Source organism: Pimephales promelas, chromosome 3, assembly GCF_988280905.1.
Source record: "Pimephales promelas chromosome 3, fPimPro1.hap1.1, whole genome shotgun sequence".
Classification (NCBI taxonomy): domain Eukaryota; kingdom Metazoa; phylum Chordata; class Actinopteri; order Cypriniformes; family Leuciscidae; genus Pimephales; species Pimephales promelas.
The window spans coordinates 14,956,121-14,972,520 of record NC_142771.1 but is presented as its reverse complement, the minus strand read 5'-3'; the positions used below and the strand labels follow the sequence as shown (position 1 = coordinate 14,972,520).

Here is a 16,400-nt window from a genome sequence, read left to right as displayed (position 1 = left end):
GGCGAAAAAATAAGTTTCTTAAATCTTCTTGAAACTCTGGATTCTGATAGAGGGCCATGAGACTTAGACCTGAGTGCAAAAATGGAGGCTCTAGACCCTTCCAGAGCTGAGATATCGAAACTCAAAAATTCGACCCGAAAAAAAAAACGACAGTGTTACCCCTTACGTTTTTTGCATTTTTTGGGCGAAAAAATAAGTTTCTCCAATCTTCTTGAAACTCTGGATTCTGATAGAGGGCCATGGGACTTAGACCTGAGGGCAAAAATGGAGGCTCTAGACCCTTCCAGAGCTGAGATATCGAAACTCAAAAATTCGACCCGAAAAAAAACCGACAGTGTTACCCCTTACGTTTTTTGCATTTTTTGGGCGAAAAAATAAGTTTCTCCAATCTTCTTGAAACTCTGGATTCTGATAGAGGGCCATGAGACTTAGACCTGAGTACAAAAATGGAGGCTCTAGACCCTTCCAGAGCTGAGATATCGAAACTCAAAAATTCGACCCGAAAAAAAACCGACAGTGTTACCCCTTACGGTTTTTGCATTTTTTGGGCGAAAAAATAAGTTTCTCCAATCTTCTTGAAACTCTGGATTCTGATAGAGGGCCATGAGACTTAGACCTGAGTGCAAAAATGGAGGCTCTAGACCCTTCCAGAGCTGAGATATCGAAACTCAAAAATTCGACCCGAAAAAAAAAACGACAGTGTTACCCCTTACGTTTTTTGCATTTTTTGGGCGAAAAAATAAGTTTCTCCAATCTTCTTGAAACTCTGGATTCTGATAGAGGGCCATGAGACTTAGACCTGAGTGCAAAAATGGAGGCTCTAGACCCTTCCAGAGCTGAGATATCGAAACTCAAAAATTCGACCCGAAAAAAAAAACGACAGTGTTACCCCTTACGTTTTTTGCATTTTTTGGGCGAAAAAATAAGTTTCTCCAATCTTCTTGAAACTCTGGATTCTGATAGAGGGCCATGGGACTTAGACCTGAGGGCAAAAATGGAGGCTCTAGACCCTTCCAGAGCTGAGATATCGAAACTCAAAAATTCGACCCGAAAAAAAACCGACAGTGTTACCCCTTACGTTTTTTGCATTTTTTGGGCGAAAAAATAAGTTTCTCCAATCTTCTTGAAACTCTGGATTCTGATAGAGGGCCATGAGACTTAGACCTGAGTGCAAAAATGGAGGCTCTAGACCCTTCCAGAGCTGAGATATCGAAACTCAAAAATTCGACCCGAAAAAAAAACGACAGTGTTACCCCTTACGTTTTTTGCATTTTTTGGGCGAAAAAATAAGTTTCTCCAATCTTCTTGAAACTCTGGATTCTGATAGAGGGCCATGGGACTTAGACCTGAGTGCAAAAATGGAGGCTCTAGACCCTTCCAGAGCTGAGATATCGAAACTCAAAAATTCGACCCGAAAAAAACCCGACAGTGTTACCCCTTACGTTTTTTGCATTTTTTGGGCGAAAAAATAAGTTTCTCCAATCTTCTTGAAACTCTGGATTCTGATAGAGGGCCATGAGACTTAGACCTGAGTGCAAAAATGGAGGCTCTAGACCCTTCCAGAGCTGAGATATCGAAACTCAAAAATTCGACCCGAAAAAAAAAAACGACAGTGTTACCCCTTACGTTTTTTGCATTTTTTGGGCGAAAAAATAAGTTTCTCCAATCTTCTTGAAACTCTGGATTCTGATAGAGGGCCATGAGACTTAGACCTGAGTGCAAAAATGGAGGCTCTAGACCCTTCCAGAGCTGAGATATCGAAACTCAAAAATTCGACCCGAAAAAAAACGACAGTGTTTTTTGCATTTTTTGGGCGAAAAAATAAGTTTCTAAGTTTTTTGCATTTTTTGGGCGAAAAAATAAGTTTCCCTTACGTTTTTTGCATTTTTTGGGCGAAAAAATACGTTTCTCCAATCTTCTTGAAACTCTGGATTCTGATAGAGGGCCATGGGACTTAGACCTGAGTGCAAAAATGGAGGCTCTAGACCCTTCCAGAGCTGAGATATCGAAACTCAAAAATTCGACCCGAAAAAAAACAACAACAGTGTTACCCCTTACGTTTTTTGCATTTTTTGGGCGAAAAAATAAGTTTCTCCAATCTTCTTGAAACTCTGGATTCTGATAGAGGGCCATGAGACTTAGACCTGAGTGCAAAAATGGAGGCTCTAGACCCTTCCAGAGCTGAGATATCGAAACTCAAAAATTCGACCCGAAAAAAAACCGACAGTGTTACCCCTTACGTCTTTTGCATTTTTTGGGCGGAAAAATAAGTTTCTCCAATCTTCTTGAAACTCTGGATTCTGATAGAGGGCCATGAGACTTAGACCTGAGTGCAAAAATGGAGGCTCTAGACCCTTCCAGAGCTGAGATATCGAAACTCAAAAATTCGACCCGAAAAAAAAAAACGACAGTGTTACCCCTTACGTTTTTTGCATTTTTTTGGCGAAAAAATACGTTTCTCCAATCTTCTTGAAACTCTGGATTCTGATAGACGGCCATGAGACTTAGACCTGAGTGCAAAAATGGAGGCTCTAGACCCTTCCAGAGCTGAGATATCGAAACTCAAAAATTCGACCCGAAAAAAACCCGACAGTGTTACCCCTTACGTTTTTTTGCATTTTTTGGGCGAAAAAATACGTTTCTCCAATCTTCTTGAAACTCTGGATTCTGATAGAGGGCCATGGGACTTAGACCTGAGTGCAAAAATGGAGGCTCTAGACCCTTCCAGAGCTGAGATATCGAAACTCAAAAATTCGACCCGAAAAAAACCCGACAGTGTTACCCCTTACGTTTGTTGTATTTTTTGGGCGAAAAAATAAGTTTCTCCAATCTTCTTGAAACTCTGGATTCTGATAGAGGGCCATGAGACTTAGACCTGAGTGCAAAAATGGAGGCTCTAGACCCTTCCAGAGCTGAGATATCGAAACTCAAAAATTCGACCCGAAAAAAAACGACAGTGTTTTTTGCATTTTTTGGGCGAAAAAATAAGTTTCTAAGTTTTTTGCATTTTTTTGGGCGAAAAAATAAGTTTTCCTTACGTTTTTTGCATTTTTTGGGCGAAAAAATAAGTTTCTCCAATCTTCTTGAAACTCTGGATTCTGATAGAGGGCCATGAGACTTAGACCTGAGTGCAAAAATGGAGGCTCTAGACCCTTCCAGAGCTGAGATATCGAAACTCAAAAATTCGACCCGAAAAAAAAACAACAACAGTGTTACCCCTTACGTTTTTTGCATTTTTTGGGCGAAAAAATACGTTTCTCCAATCTTCTTGAAACTCTGGATTCTGATAGAGGGCCATGGGACTTTAGCCTGGCTGCGCCCGCCTACGCACTTCCGCTCAATTTCATTTTCCTTCAGTACTGCGTCTGGGACCGCTCCATATCCTTAGGTTTCCAGAAATCAATTTTTTGTAGGACCAATCAGCGAATAGAGGGAGTGGCTGAGAACGATGACGTTGATGTAGTGCGTCAGTTTGAGTGCAGTAATGGCAGCGGAGAAAGACGTGAGAAAAGCTATTCGGTCCGTTGTTGGAAAAGAAACTGCCGAATATACAGAATTTAAAGCCGGATTGTTGTCGTCTCACCTCTTGTTGCACAACGGAGGACCAAGTGAAGGAGGCAGAAAGGTTGGAAGTTTGTGCTGGGCAGCTCGTGCACAATGACCGTGACATTTTGGACTTTAGCCTGGTGTTCGCGGTGTTCGGAAGCCCCGAGTCCTGGCTGCTAAACTATTGTTGAAGATCCGCTCAGGAGTCATGTCAGTCGCTCAGATTCCCAACAGTAAATTTACTGATTCTTGTGATGAATAGAACATTTTGAGCCCCTTTGTGCACTCGTACAGGAGGTTGGTGTGTCAGTTTTACATGTTGTAAATCATACAAATTGGTTGTGATTTTAAAAAAAAATTGTCATTAATAAAAATTTGAAAACCCATACTTTGGAGACTATATTTGATTTTCAGTTTTAGATGTCAATGGTTAATTTGTTTTAATAAAAAAAAACAACAACTAAATGCCATGTAAAAATGTACAAACACATACTTTGAAGACCATAATTAAGGTAATTAAGAAACAAAAATACGTAATATAAAAAATTGTTGTTTATTACACATCTGCAGACAGACTGATCATTCACTGTAACTTACAGCATTGACTGAATAATCACTGTCCTTCATGTCAATTATACATTTCGAATTAATAATTGTTCCTAGATTAACAAAACCTGCAGCTCTCGTTGACTGAAATCCTATTGTAAATTTAATCCTCTGATCATTCGGAGTTCGGACTTGTTGTTTCTTTTACTGTCTATGGTTGTTCCAGCCGTTTCGGCGCATGACATACGTCACTCACGACCACACATTAGCGATTGGCTATGGCAGATCGTGAGTGACTCTGGGCAGATCCAATAGATTTGAACTTTAATAGTGAACCCGCCTACAAGGAAGGAAACGTTTCTCAATTGAGGGAGGCCAGACTCTCTGTACAAATGAAATGTATGTACGAGAGTCTGGTAGAACCAGGCTAATGGGACTTAGACCTGAGGGCAAAAATAGTGGCTCTAGACCCTTCCAGAGCTGAGATATCGAAACTCAAAAATTCGACCCGAAAAAAAAACCAACAGTGTTACCCCTTACGGTTTTTGCTTTTTTTGGGCGAAAAAATAAGTTTCTCCAATCTTCTTGAAACTCTGGATTCTGATAGAGGGCCATTAAACTTAGACCTGAGTGCAAAAATGGAGGCTCTAGACCGTTCCAGAGCTGAGATATCGAAACTCAAAATTTCGACCCGAAAAAAAAACGACAGTGTTACTTACCCCTTACGTTTTTTGCATTTTTTGGGCGAAAAAATAAGTTTCTCCAATCTTCTTGAAACTCTGGATTCTGATAGAGGGCCATGGGACTTAGACCTGAGTGCAAAAATGGAGGCTCTAGACCCTTCCAGAGCTGAGATATCGAAACTCAAAAATTCAACCCGAAAAAAAACCGACAGTGTTACCCCTTACGTTTTTTGCATTTTTTGGGCGAAAAAATAAGTTTCTCCAATCTTCTTGAAACTCTGGATTCTGATAGAGGGCCATGAGACTTAGACCTGAGTGCAAAAATGGAGGCTCTAGACCCTTCCAGAGCTGAGATATCGAAACTCAAAAATTCGACCCGGAAAAAAGCCGACAGTGTTACCCCTTACGTTTTTTGCATTTTTTCGGCGAAAAAATAAGTTTCTCCAATCTTCTTGAAACTCTGGATTCTGATAGAGGGCCATGAGACTTAGACCTGAGTGCAAAAATGGAGGCTCTAAACCCTTCCAGAGCTGAGATATCGAAACTCAAAAATTCGACCCGAAAAAAAAACGACAGTGTTACCCCTTACGTTTTTTGCATTTTTTGGGCGAAAAAATACGTTTCTTCAGTCTTCTTGAAACTCTGGATTCTGATAGAGGGCCATGAGACTTAGACCTGAGTGCAAAAATGGAGGCTCTAGACCCTTCCAGAGCTGAGATATCGAAACTCAAAAATTCGACCCGAAAAAAAAACGACAGTGTTACCCCTTACGTTTTTTGCATTTTTTGGGCGAAAAAATAAGTTTCTCCAATCTTCTTGAAACTCTGGATTCTGATAGCGGGCCATTTTTTTCGCCCAAAAAATGCAAAAAACGTAAGGGGTAACACTGTCGTTTTTTTTTTCGGGTCGAATTTTTGAGTTTCGATATCTCAGCTCTGGAAGGGTCTAGAGCCTCCATTTTTGCACTCAGGTCTAAGTCTCATGGCCCTCTATCAGAATCCAGAGTTTCAAGAAGATTGGAGAAACTTATTTTTTCGCCCAAAAAATGCAAAAAACGTAAGGGGTAACACTGTCGTTTTTTTTTTCGGGTCGAATTTTTGAGTTTCGATATCTCAGCTCTGGAAGGGTCTAGAGCCTCCATTTTTGCACTCAGGTCTAAGTCTCATGGCCCTCTATCAGAATCCAGAGTTTCAAGAAGATTGGAGAAACTTATTTTTTCGCCCAAAAAATGCAAAAAACGTAAGGGGTAACACTGTCGTTTTTTTTTCGGGTCGAATTTTTGAGTTTCGATATCTCAGCTCTGGAAGGGTCTAGAGCCTCCATTTTTGCACTCAGGTCTAAGTCTCATGGCCCTCTATCAGAATCCAGAGTTTCAAGAAGATTGGAGAAACTTATTTTTTCGCCCAAAAAATGCAAAAAACGTAAGGGGTAACACTGTCGTTTTTTTTTTCGGGTCGAATTTTTGAGTTTCGATATCTCAGCTCTGGAAGGGTCTAGAGCCTCCATTTTTGCACTCAGGTCTAAGTCTCATGGCCCTCTATCAGAATCCAGAGTTTCAAGAAGATTGGAGAAACTTATTTTTTCGCCCAAAAAATGCAAAAAACGTAAGGGGTAACACTGTAGTTTTTTTTTCGGGTCGAATTTTTGAGTTTCGATATCTCAGCTCTGGAAGGGTCTAGAGCCTCCATTTTTGCACTCAGGTCTAAGTCTCATGGCCCTCTATCAGAATCCAGAGTTTCAAGAAGATTGGAGAAACTTATTTTTTCGCCAAAAAAATGCAAAAAACGTAAGGGGTAACACTGTCGTTTTTTTTTCGGGTCGAATTTTTGAGTTTCGATATCTCAGCTCTGGAAGGGTCTAGAGCCTCCATTTTTGCACTCAGGTCTAAGTCCCATGGCCCTCTATCAGAATCCAGAGTTTCAAGAAGATTGGAGAAACGTATTTTTTCGCCCAAAAAATGCAAAAAACGTAACTGTCGTTTTTTTTTCGGGTCGAATTTTTGAGTTTCGATATCTCAGCTCTGGAAGGGTCTAGAGCCTCCATTTTTGCACTCAGGTCTAAGTCTCATGGCCCTCTATCAGAATCCAGAGTTTCAAGAAGATTGGAGAAACTTATTTTTTCGCCCAAAAAATGCAAAAAACGTAAGGGGTAACACTGTCGTTTTTTTTTCGGGTCGAATTTTTGAGTTTCGATATCTCAGCTCTGGAAGGGTCTAGAGCCTCCATTTTTGCACTCAGGTCTAAGTCTCATGGCCCTCTATCAGAATCCAGAGTTTCAAGAAGATTGGAGAAACGTATTTTTTCGCCCAAAAAATGCAAAAAACGTAAGGGGTAACACTGTCGTTTTTTTTTCGGGTCGAATTTTTGAGTTTCGATATCTCAGCTCTGGAAGGGTCTAGAGCCTCCATTTTTGCACTCAGGTCTAAGTCTCATGGCCCTCTATCAGACTCCAGAGTTTCAAGAAGATTGGAGAAACTTATTTTTTCGCCCAAAAAATGCAAAAAACGTAAGGGGTAACACTGTCGTTTTTTTTTCGGGTCGAATTTTTGAGTTTCGATATCTCAGCTCTGGAAGGGTCTAGAGCCTCCATTTTTGCACTCAGGTCTAAGTCTCATGGCCCTCTATCAGAATCCAGAGTTTCAAGAAGATTGGAGAAACTTATTTTTTCGCCCAAAAAATGCAAAAAACGTAAGGGGTAACACTGTCGTTTTTTTTTCGGGTCGAATTTTTGAGTTTCGATATCTCAGCTCTGGAAGGGTCTAGAGCCTCCATTTTTGCACTCAGGTCTAAGTCTCATGGCCCTCTATCAGAATCCAGAGTTTCAAGAAGATTGGAGAAACTTATTTTTTCGCCCAAAAAATGCAAAAAACGTAAGGGGTAACACTGTCGTTTTTTTTTCGGGTCGAATTTTTGAGTTTCGATATCTCAGCTCTGGAAGGGTCTAGAGCCTCAATTTTTGCACTCAGGTCTAAGTCTCATGGCCCTCTATCAGAATCCAGAGTTTCAAGAAGATTGGAGAAACTTATTTTTTCGCCCAAAAAATGCAAAAAACGTAAGGGGTAACACTGTCGTTTTTTTTTCGGGTCGAATTTTTGAGTTTCGATATCTCAGCTCTGGAAGGGTCTAGAGCCTCCATTTTTGCACTCAGGTCTAAGTCTCATGGCCCTCTATCAGAATCCAGAGTTTCAAGAAGATTGGAGAAACTTATTTTTTCGCCAAAAAAATGCAAAAAACGTAAGGGGTAACACTGTCGTTTTTTTTTTCGGGTCGAATTTTTGAGTTTCGATATCTCAGCTCTGGAAGGGTCTAGAGCCTCCATTTTTGCACTCAGGTCTAAGTCCCATGGCCCTCTATCAGAATCCAGAGTTTCAAGAAGATTGGAGAAACGTATTTTTTCGCCCAAAAAATGCAAAAAACGTAAGGGGTAACACTGTCGTTTTTTTTTCGGGTCGAATTTTTGAGTTTCGATATCTCAGCTCTGGAAGGGTCTAGAGCCTCCATTTTTGCACTCAGGTCTAAGTCTCATGGCCCTCTATCAGAATCCAGAGTTTCAAGAAGATTGGAGAAACTTATTTTTTCGCCCAAAAAATGCAAAAAACGTAAGGGGTAACACTGTCGTTTTTTTTTTCGGGTCGAATTTTTGAGTTTCGATATCTCAGCTCTGGAAGGGTCTAGAGCCTCCATTTTTGCACTCAGGTCTAAGTCTCATGGCCCTCTATCAGAATCCAGAGTTTCAAGAAGATTGGAGAAACTTATTTTTTCGCCCAAAAAATACAACAAACGTAAGGGGTAACACTGTCGTTTTTTTTTCGGGTCGAATTTTTGAGTTTCGATATCTCAGCTCTGGAAGGGTCTAGAGCCTCCATTTTTGCACTCAGGTCTAAGTCCCATGGCCCTCTATCAGAATCCAGAGTTTCAAGAAGATTGGAGAAACGTATTTTTTCGCCCAAAAAATGCAAAAAAACGTAAGGGGTAACACTGTCGGGTTTTTTTCGGGTCGAATTTTTGAGTTTCGATATCTCAGCTCTGGAAGGGTCTAGAGCCTCCATTTTTGCACTCAGGTCTAAGTCTCATGGCCGTCTATCAGAATCCAGAGTTTCAAGAAGATTGGAGAAACGTATTTTTTCGCCCAAAAAATGCAAAAAACGTAAGGGGTAACACTGTCGTTTTTTTTTCGGGTCGAATTTTTGAGTTTCGATATCTCAGCTCTGGAAGGGTCTAGAGCCTCCATTTTTGCACTCAGGTCTAAGTCTCATGGCCCTCTATCAGAATCCAGAGTTTCAAGAAGATTGGAGAAACTTATTTTTTCGCCCAAAAAATGCAAAAAACGTAAGGGGTAACACTGTCGTTTTTTTTTTCGGGTCGAATTTTTGAGTTTCGATATCTCAGCTCTGGAAGGGTCTAGAGCCTCCATTTTTGCACTCAGGTCTAAGTCCCATGGCCCTCTATCAGAATCCAGAGTTTCAAGAAGATTGGAGAAACTTATTTTTTCGCCCAAAAAATGCAAAAAACGTAAGGGGTAACACTGTCGTTTTTTTTTTCGGGTTTCCAATTTTTGAGTTTCGATATCTCAGCTCTGGAAGGGTCTAGAGCCTCCATTTTTGCACTCAGGTCTAAGTCCCATGGTCCTCTATCAGAATCCAGAGTTTCAAGAAGATTGGAGAAACGTATTTTTTCGCCCAAAAAATGCAAAAAACGTAAGGGGTAACACTGTCGTTTTTTTTTTCGGGTCGAATTTTTGAGTTTCGATATCTCAGCTCTGGAAGGGTCTAGAGCCTCCATTTTTGCACTCAGGTCTAAGTCCCATGGCCCTCTATCAGAATCCAGAGTTTCAAGAAGATTGGAGAAACGTATTTTTTCGCCCAAAAAATGCAAAAAACGTAAGGGGTAACACTGTCGTTTTTTTTTCGGGTCGAATTTTTGAGTTTCGATATCTCAGCTCTGGAAGGGTCTAGAGCCTCCATTTTTGCACTCAGGTCTAAGTCTCATGGCCCTCTATCAGAATCCAGAGTTTCAAGAAGATTGGAGAAACTTATTTTTTCGCCCAAAAAATGCAAAAAACGTAAGGGGTAACACTGTCGTTTTTTTTTTCGGGTCGAATTTTTGAGTTTCGATATCTCAGCTCTGGAAGGGTCTAGAGCCTCCATTTTTGCACTCAGGTCTAAGTCTCATGGCCCTCTATCAGAATCCAGAGTTTCAAGAAGATTGGAGAAACTTATTTTTTCGCCCAAAAAATACAACAAACGTAAGGGGTAACACTGTCGTTTTTTTTTCGGGTCGAATTTTTGAGTTTCGATATCTCAGCTCTGGAAGGGTCTAGAGCCTCCATTTTTGCACTCAGGTCTAAGTCCCATGGCCCTCTATCAGAATCCAGAGTTTCAAGAAGATTGGAGAAACGTATTTTTTCGCCCAAAAAATGCAAAAAAACGTAAGGGGTAACACTGTCGGGTTTTTTTCGGGTCGAATTTTTGAGTTTCGATATCTCAGCTCTGGAAGGGTCTAGAGCCTCCATTTTTGCACTCAGGTCTAAGTCTCATGGCCGTCTATCAGAATCCAGAGTTTCAAGAAGATTGGAGAAACGTATTTTTTCGCCCAAAAAATGCAAAAAAACGTAAGGGGTAACACTGTCGGGTTTTTTTCGGGTCGAATTTTTGAGTTTCGATATCTCAGCTCTGGAAGGGTCTAGAGCCTCCATTTTTGCACTCAGGTCTAAGTCTCATGGCCGTCTATCAGAATCCAGAGTTTCAAGAAGATTGGAGAAACGTATTTTTTCGCCCAAAAAATGCAAAAAACGTAAGGGGTAACACTGTCGTTTTTTTTTCGGGTCGAATTTTTGAGTTTCGATATCTCAGCTCTGGAAGGGTCTAGAGCCTCCATTTTTGCACTCAGGTCTAAGTCTCATGGCCCTCTATCAGAATCCAGAGTTTCAAGAAGATTGGAGAAACTTATTTTTTCGCCCAAAAAATGCAAAAAACGTAAGGGGTAACACTGTCGTTTTTTTTTTCGGGTCGAATTTTTGAGTTTCGATATCTCAGCTCTGGAAGGGTCTAGAGCCTCCATTTTTGCACTCAGGTCTAAGTCCCATGGCCCTCTATCAGAATCCAGAGTTTCAAGAAGATTGGAGAAACTTATTTTTTCGCCCAAAAAATGCAAAAAACGTAAGGGGTAACACTGTCGTTTTTTTTTTCGGGTTTCCAATTTTTGAGTTTCGATATCTCAGCTCTGGAAGGGTCTAGAGCCTCCATTTTTGCACTCAGGTCTAAGTCCCATGGTCCTCTATCAGAATCCAGAGTTTCAAGAAGATTGGAGAAACGTATTTTTTCGCCCAAAAAATGCAAAAAACGTAAGGGGTAACACTGTCGTTTTTTTTTTCGGGTCGAATTTTTGAGTTTCGATATCTCAGCTCTGGAAGGGTCTAGAGCCTCCATTTTTGCACTCAGCTCTAAGTCTCATGGCCCTCTATCAGAATCCAGAGTTTCAAGAAGATTGGAGAAACTTATTTTTTCGCCCAAAAAATGCAAAAAATGCAAAAAACGTAAGGGGTAACACTGTCGTTTTTTTTTTCGGGTCGAATTTTTGAGTTTCGATATCTCAGCTCTGGAAGGGTCTAGAGCCTCCATTTTTGCACTCAGGTCTAAGTCTCATGGCCCTCTATCAGAATCCAGAGTTTCAAGAAGATTGGAGAAACTTATTTTTTCGCCCAAAAAATCCAGAAGGGTCACTGAAAAATCCACTAAGGGGTAACACTGTCGTTTTTTTTGGGGGGTCGAAATTTTGAGTTTCTCCAATCTTCTTGAAACTCTGGATTCTGATAGAGGGCCATGAGACTTTGACCTGAGTGCAAAAATGGAGACTCTAGATATATCAACCCGGTCACACTAAATGCGTCTCGCACGCAGTGTGTTTATAGTGCAATTTATACGCGAAAATTAGTTTTTACATGCATAGGAAACGCACCGTGTGTAATATAAGTTTGGTTAGGATTATGGCAAGCCAAGAGGTTCAGAATTACACCATAAATTAATCGCGTTTACTGCCATAGTTATTAACATATAGTAAGGATAAGCATGTGTATATTGCCTAGTTGCAAGTTTGTTTCAGAAATGGTGACATTTTTTTTTCCATCATTATTGAACATCATTATAGGAGTATTAGGTTGAATGAGTTAGAATTAAATGTTTTATTAATCATTAGAAAATAGACATTAAGAAAATAAATTATGCAATTACTTTTACTTTTAATACTTAAAGTACATTTAAAATCAGGTACTTTTTACTCTTTACTTAAGTATGGTTGTCATTGTGTTACTTCTACTTTTACTAAAGTAAATATGTATCTGGTTATTTGTACTTTTACTTAAGTACTGAGATTCAGTACTTCCTCCACCACTGGTCATTTCTTTGTTTCAGGTACAAAGAAGCAAGCGCCTGCACCTCCCAAACAGACCACGTCTGCCACACCTCAGAGTGTAAAGACGGCTCCTAACCAGCCCACAGCAGGCCAGTCCTCGGCCCCGAGCATCCCTCAGCCTCTCATCGCACCCCGTCGCAACAACCAGACCCCCATCCAGGCCCCCAGTCACCCTCCTCCTCAACCTCCCCCCCAGAGCACAGAAGAACCAGACCAGTCCCTTCCCAGAACCCCCACCCCACCCGGTACACCGCCCCACGACAACTCCCAGACCCCCCTCACTACCTACCCCTCCGGCTCCCTGCCACGCCCCAGACCCACCCCTCGCGTGCGACCCAAACCCAGCGGCCCGCCACCACCCCAACCAACAAGCGATGGTGCCAATGGTGTCTGTGTGTCTGGATCCAAGATCATCTCAGGTAAGAATAGGCACTTTTATTTGGCACTATATCATCTGCTTTTGGATCTGTATTATTATTATTATTACTATTATTATTTGTGTTTATTATTGCCCATACTTGAAATTAGTTGAACAAATGTATTAAGAGCATTGAACTTTGAAGTTTGATGGAAATTAATGAAAAACAACAACATTGTGACATTTTTCCACAGGCTGGCAAATGATAATAATAAATAACAATGGAAATACTTAAGTTATTTTATAAATAATATTATGTAATGTTTATAGAATTATAATTAAGAATTTGAATTCATTATATTACATATACATTATTTTTGTTTAGTTTTATTTATATTCAATATGACAATATGCTTTCAATATGCTATATATTGTATTGGTAATATAATTATGATAAATAATAATTGAAATAATACAATACATTTATGCGGAAGAGGATTAGGGCCAAGCATAATAATAAAAAAAAAAACATCTCTAGATTAATGTCATTATAATGCGAGATTAAACTTGTTAAATTTCGAGAAGAAAAGTTGAAATACAATCTTGAGAATAAACTCATTAAATATCGAGAATAAAGTCGTGGTGTACTTTTTTTTCTCTAAATTTAATGAGGTTTTTTTTCTCGAAACAAAATGACTTTATTCTCAATATTTAATGAGTTTATTCTTTGTATTTCGACTTCTTTCTTGAAATTTAACGAGTTTTTTTTCCCTAAAACGCAACGACTTTATTCTCGATATTTAATGAGATTACTCTCAAGATTGTATTTCGACTTTTTTCTCAAAATTTAACAAGTTTAATCTCACATTATAATAAATTTAATCTCGATATTAATTGAGTTTATTCTCAAGATTGTATTTCGATTTTTTTCTCAAAATTTAACAAGTGTATTCTCACATTATAATGACTTTAATCTGGATATTAATTGAGTTTATTCTCAAGATTGTATTTCGACTTTTTTCTCGAAATTTAACAAGTTTAATCTCACATTATAATGACTTTAATCTCGAGATGGTTTTAATTGTTTTTTATTATTGCTTGGCCCTAATCCTCTTACGTGCTTATATGAGTAAAAATAATACATTATTTTATTTTTTTTATTTATGAAATGATTATTTCATTTCAATTCTAGAAAATAAAAGCCTTGCATATGACCAAAATATTGTACAGAGTGTTGCTAATATTATCATAATAAATAGTAATGAAAATAATTAAATACTTTAATAAATAAAAATAAATAATACATTCTTTTATAATTTCATTATATATTATATATGTACCAGAGATAACTTTATCCTTATCCTGTGGGCAAATTAGAAAAAAAATTCAACATGTCCGTGCAAGCGTTATGGGAATGTCAAGAGCTCAATGGATGCCGCTTACTCACTTTATGACATCTCAATCAACTACAACTAGAGTCTGTAGAAAACCACAGGTGTCCAATGTCTGTATATAATGTACCTCATTAAAAGCTCATTACTGGGCAGGAAGCCCAACACTAGCCCCTGCCAAACAGCTGCCCTGAGGGTTTCCCTCCATTAGGAACGTTTAACATGACCAAATAACTTTGTCTTCAGATGAGCGTCATCTTTGTTTCATGCATTATATACTGTATAGTTATCTAGTTTATATGTAATATTTACATTTAAATATGCAATGCGAAAGTTATTATTTAATTATTTAAATATTTCCTAATTTCGTAATTATTTCCTTTTCACATCCTTGAATGTTCCGTGTTAAATAGAAGTTAAACTAAATACTATAGACAGCATTCATGCCATGTAAAAAAAATATTGATAATATTTCTGAAATATTGACATTGGTAAAAGTCTTGTTTACGGTAATGCACTTAAAATGGAAGTTTCGAAAGTCAGTTATTATAGATATAAACACCATTGTTGTTCGTTTCTGCTGATTGAGGAACGTCAAATTGATTTTCTGTGATGATCAACAAAATGTCAGATGTGATGATCTATTAACGATGACTATTCTTCTGAAAATCAAACACAATTGTATCCAAAGAAATCAAAGCAGGACAAGGAGAAAGAATCTTGAGTCTTAATTTAAAAGATGAGTTCTATTCCTTAAAAACGGAATGTTCCGTGACAGTTAATGATCATCATTAATCGTGGCTGAACACAAATCTTTCGTTTTTGTGTTTAATAATGATATTTACTCAATACTCTTTCAGTCTCACACACACACACATCTTCATATCTGGATTTCACATTTATCCCTCATAACACAAGATGTCATCATTGGCCTCTCTGCAGGATGCATCGTGTGTAATAATCTTAGTCGTAAGTTTGGGTCAGTGAAACCACATTGGAACCGTTTCCAGTGCTTGTGGAAATATCAGCAGATTCCCAGAGTCCTTCGCAGTTTGGCGTGAGGTTCAGGCTCTCCTGGTTTACTGCATTGCTTCTGCCGCCACGTTCACAGCGGACGCTTCAATGACATTACCACCGCCGTGAATCATGCATCATCACTGTTTAAAGAAATCTCCACTTCTGGTGTTTAATGACACACTTTCCGATGGTTCACCGGCATCAGACCTTCATATTCAAAGTCAACATGAATTTAAAATTCAGCCTGTTTACTTTCCTAATACATGTTCCTGGTCTTCATCTTCATTGCACTACAATTCAAAAGTTTGGATTTTTTTTTACGTTTTTGAAAGACGTCTCTTCTACTACCTTCTACCTAGGCTGCATTTATTTATTCCAAACTTTTGAACTGTATTGTATATTTGCAACTTTACATAACCCACTTATTTTGACACATTATAGAAGTAAAATGGGTTGCAGACCCATTCATGTTGACTTTAAAAGGTCATTAGATTGTGATTGTGTTTATGGAAGTTCACAGCCATCTGAATGATGATTGGTTGGTCATCATCAGTGATTGATCCTTTGAACATGTTGTGACGTTGTTGCACTGTTACAGATGTGTGATCTTCTGCCTGTGAGGTCTGGTTTGAGTGACAGGCGATGGTAAGATTTGGGCGTATCCGTCAATGTTTTCTGAGCTCAGTGTGTGTGTCTGTACGCTTTCTGCACAGCGGCAGCCGTCCTGGTGCCTGTTTTAACCCGACTAACAGCAAGTTAAAACGCATGACAACCAGCACATTGCAACTAAACATGTAACCCCGGCTGCTTCTGCAGGGTGAATGTCATCTGTGCCATAAATACTGTTATTTAACATTATTGAATTTTTTAGTTTGGGGTCAGTTTTATTTATTTTTCTGCTGAAAGAAATCACTTTTATTTTGCAAGGAGGACAAATGGAATTGATCAAAATTGACTAAACTCTTTGTAAATATATTTATTTCAAATAAATGCTTCTTTTGAACCTTCTACTCCTCAAAGAATCCTGAAAAAAATGTATTACGGTTTACACACACAAATATTAAATATAACTTTTCAACATTGATAATAAAAATAAATAGCAGCAGATTGTGACACTGACAACTGGAGCAATGATGCTGAAAATTCAGCTTTGATCACAGGAATAAATCATATTTTACAATATATTCAGTTATAAAGTTATTTTAGATAATAATACTATTTCAGTTAATGCAGTTTTTTGTTCAAATAAATGCAGCCTTGGTGAGCATGAGACGTTAAAAATCTTACTGACCCCAAACTTGTGAACAGTAGTGTATATTTGGTAGTGTTTGGATATTAAAGATGTATAATATTAATATTGTTGGTTAAATATAAATGGCTAATAAATAAAATTAAAAAATTTCAGAACGTTATTGATGTTAGTGATATAACATGCATTTTGATATCCAAA

General features: G+C 38.7%; 1 protein-coding gene across 6 annotated transcripts in view; it reads left to right on the top strand.

Annotated features, from left to right (window-relative positions):
* arhgap17b (Rho GTPase activating protein 17b) overlaps window positions 1-16,400 on the top strand; it is a 67,445-nt gene that overhangs the window by 49,123 nt on the left and 1,922 nt on the right. For 4 of the 6 annotated variants that reach the window (XM_089128309.1, XM_039685817.2, XM_039685822.2 and 1 more), the window contains one exon: window positions 12,184-12,603. In XM_089128309.1, the coding sequence (XP_088984435.1) occupies window positions 12,184-12,603 (420 nt within the window). Of the gene's footprint in view, window positions 1-12,183; window positions 12,604-15,548; window positions 15,596-16,400 lie in introns of all 6 variants that reach the window. The other 2 variants (XM_039685819.2, XM_039685820.2) reach the window with 1 other exon arrangement.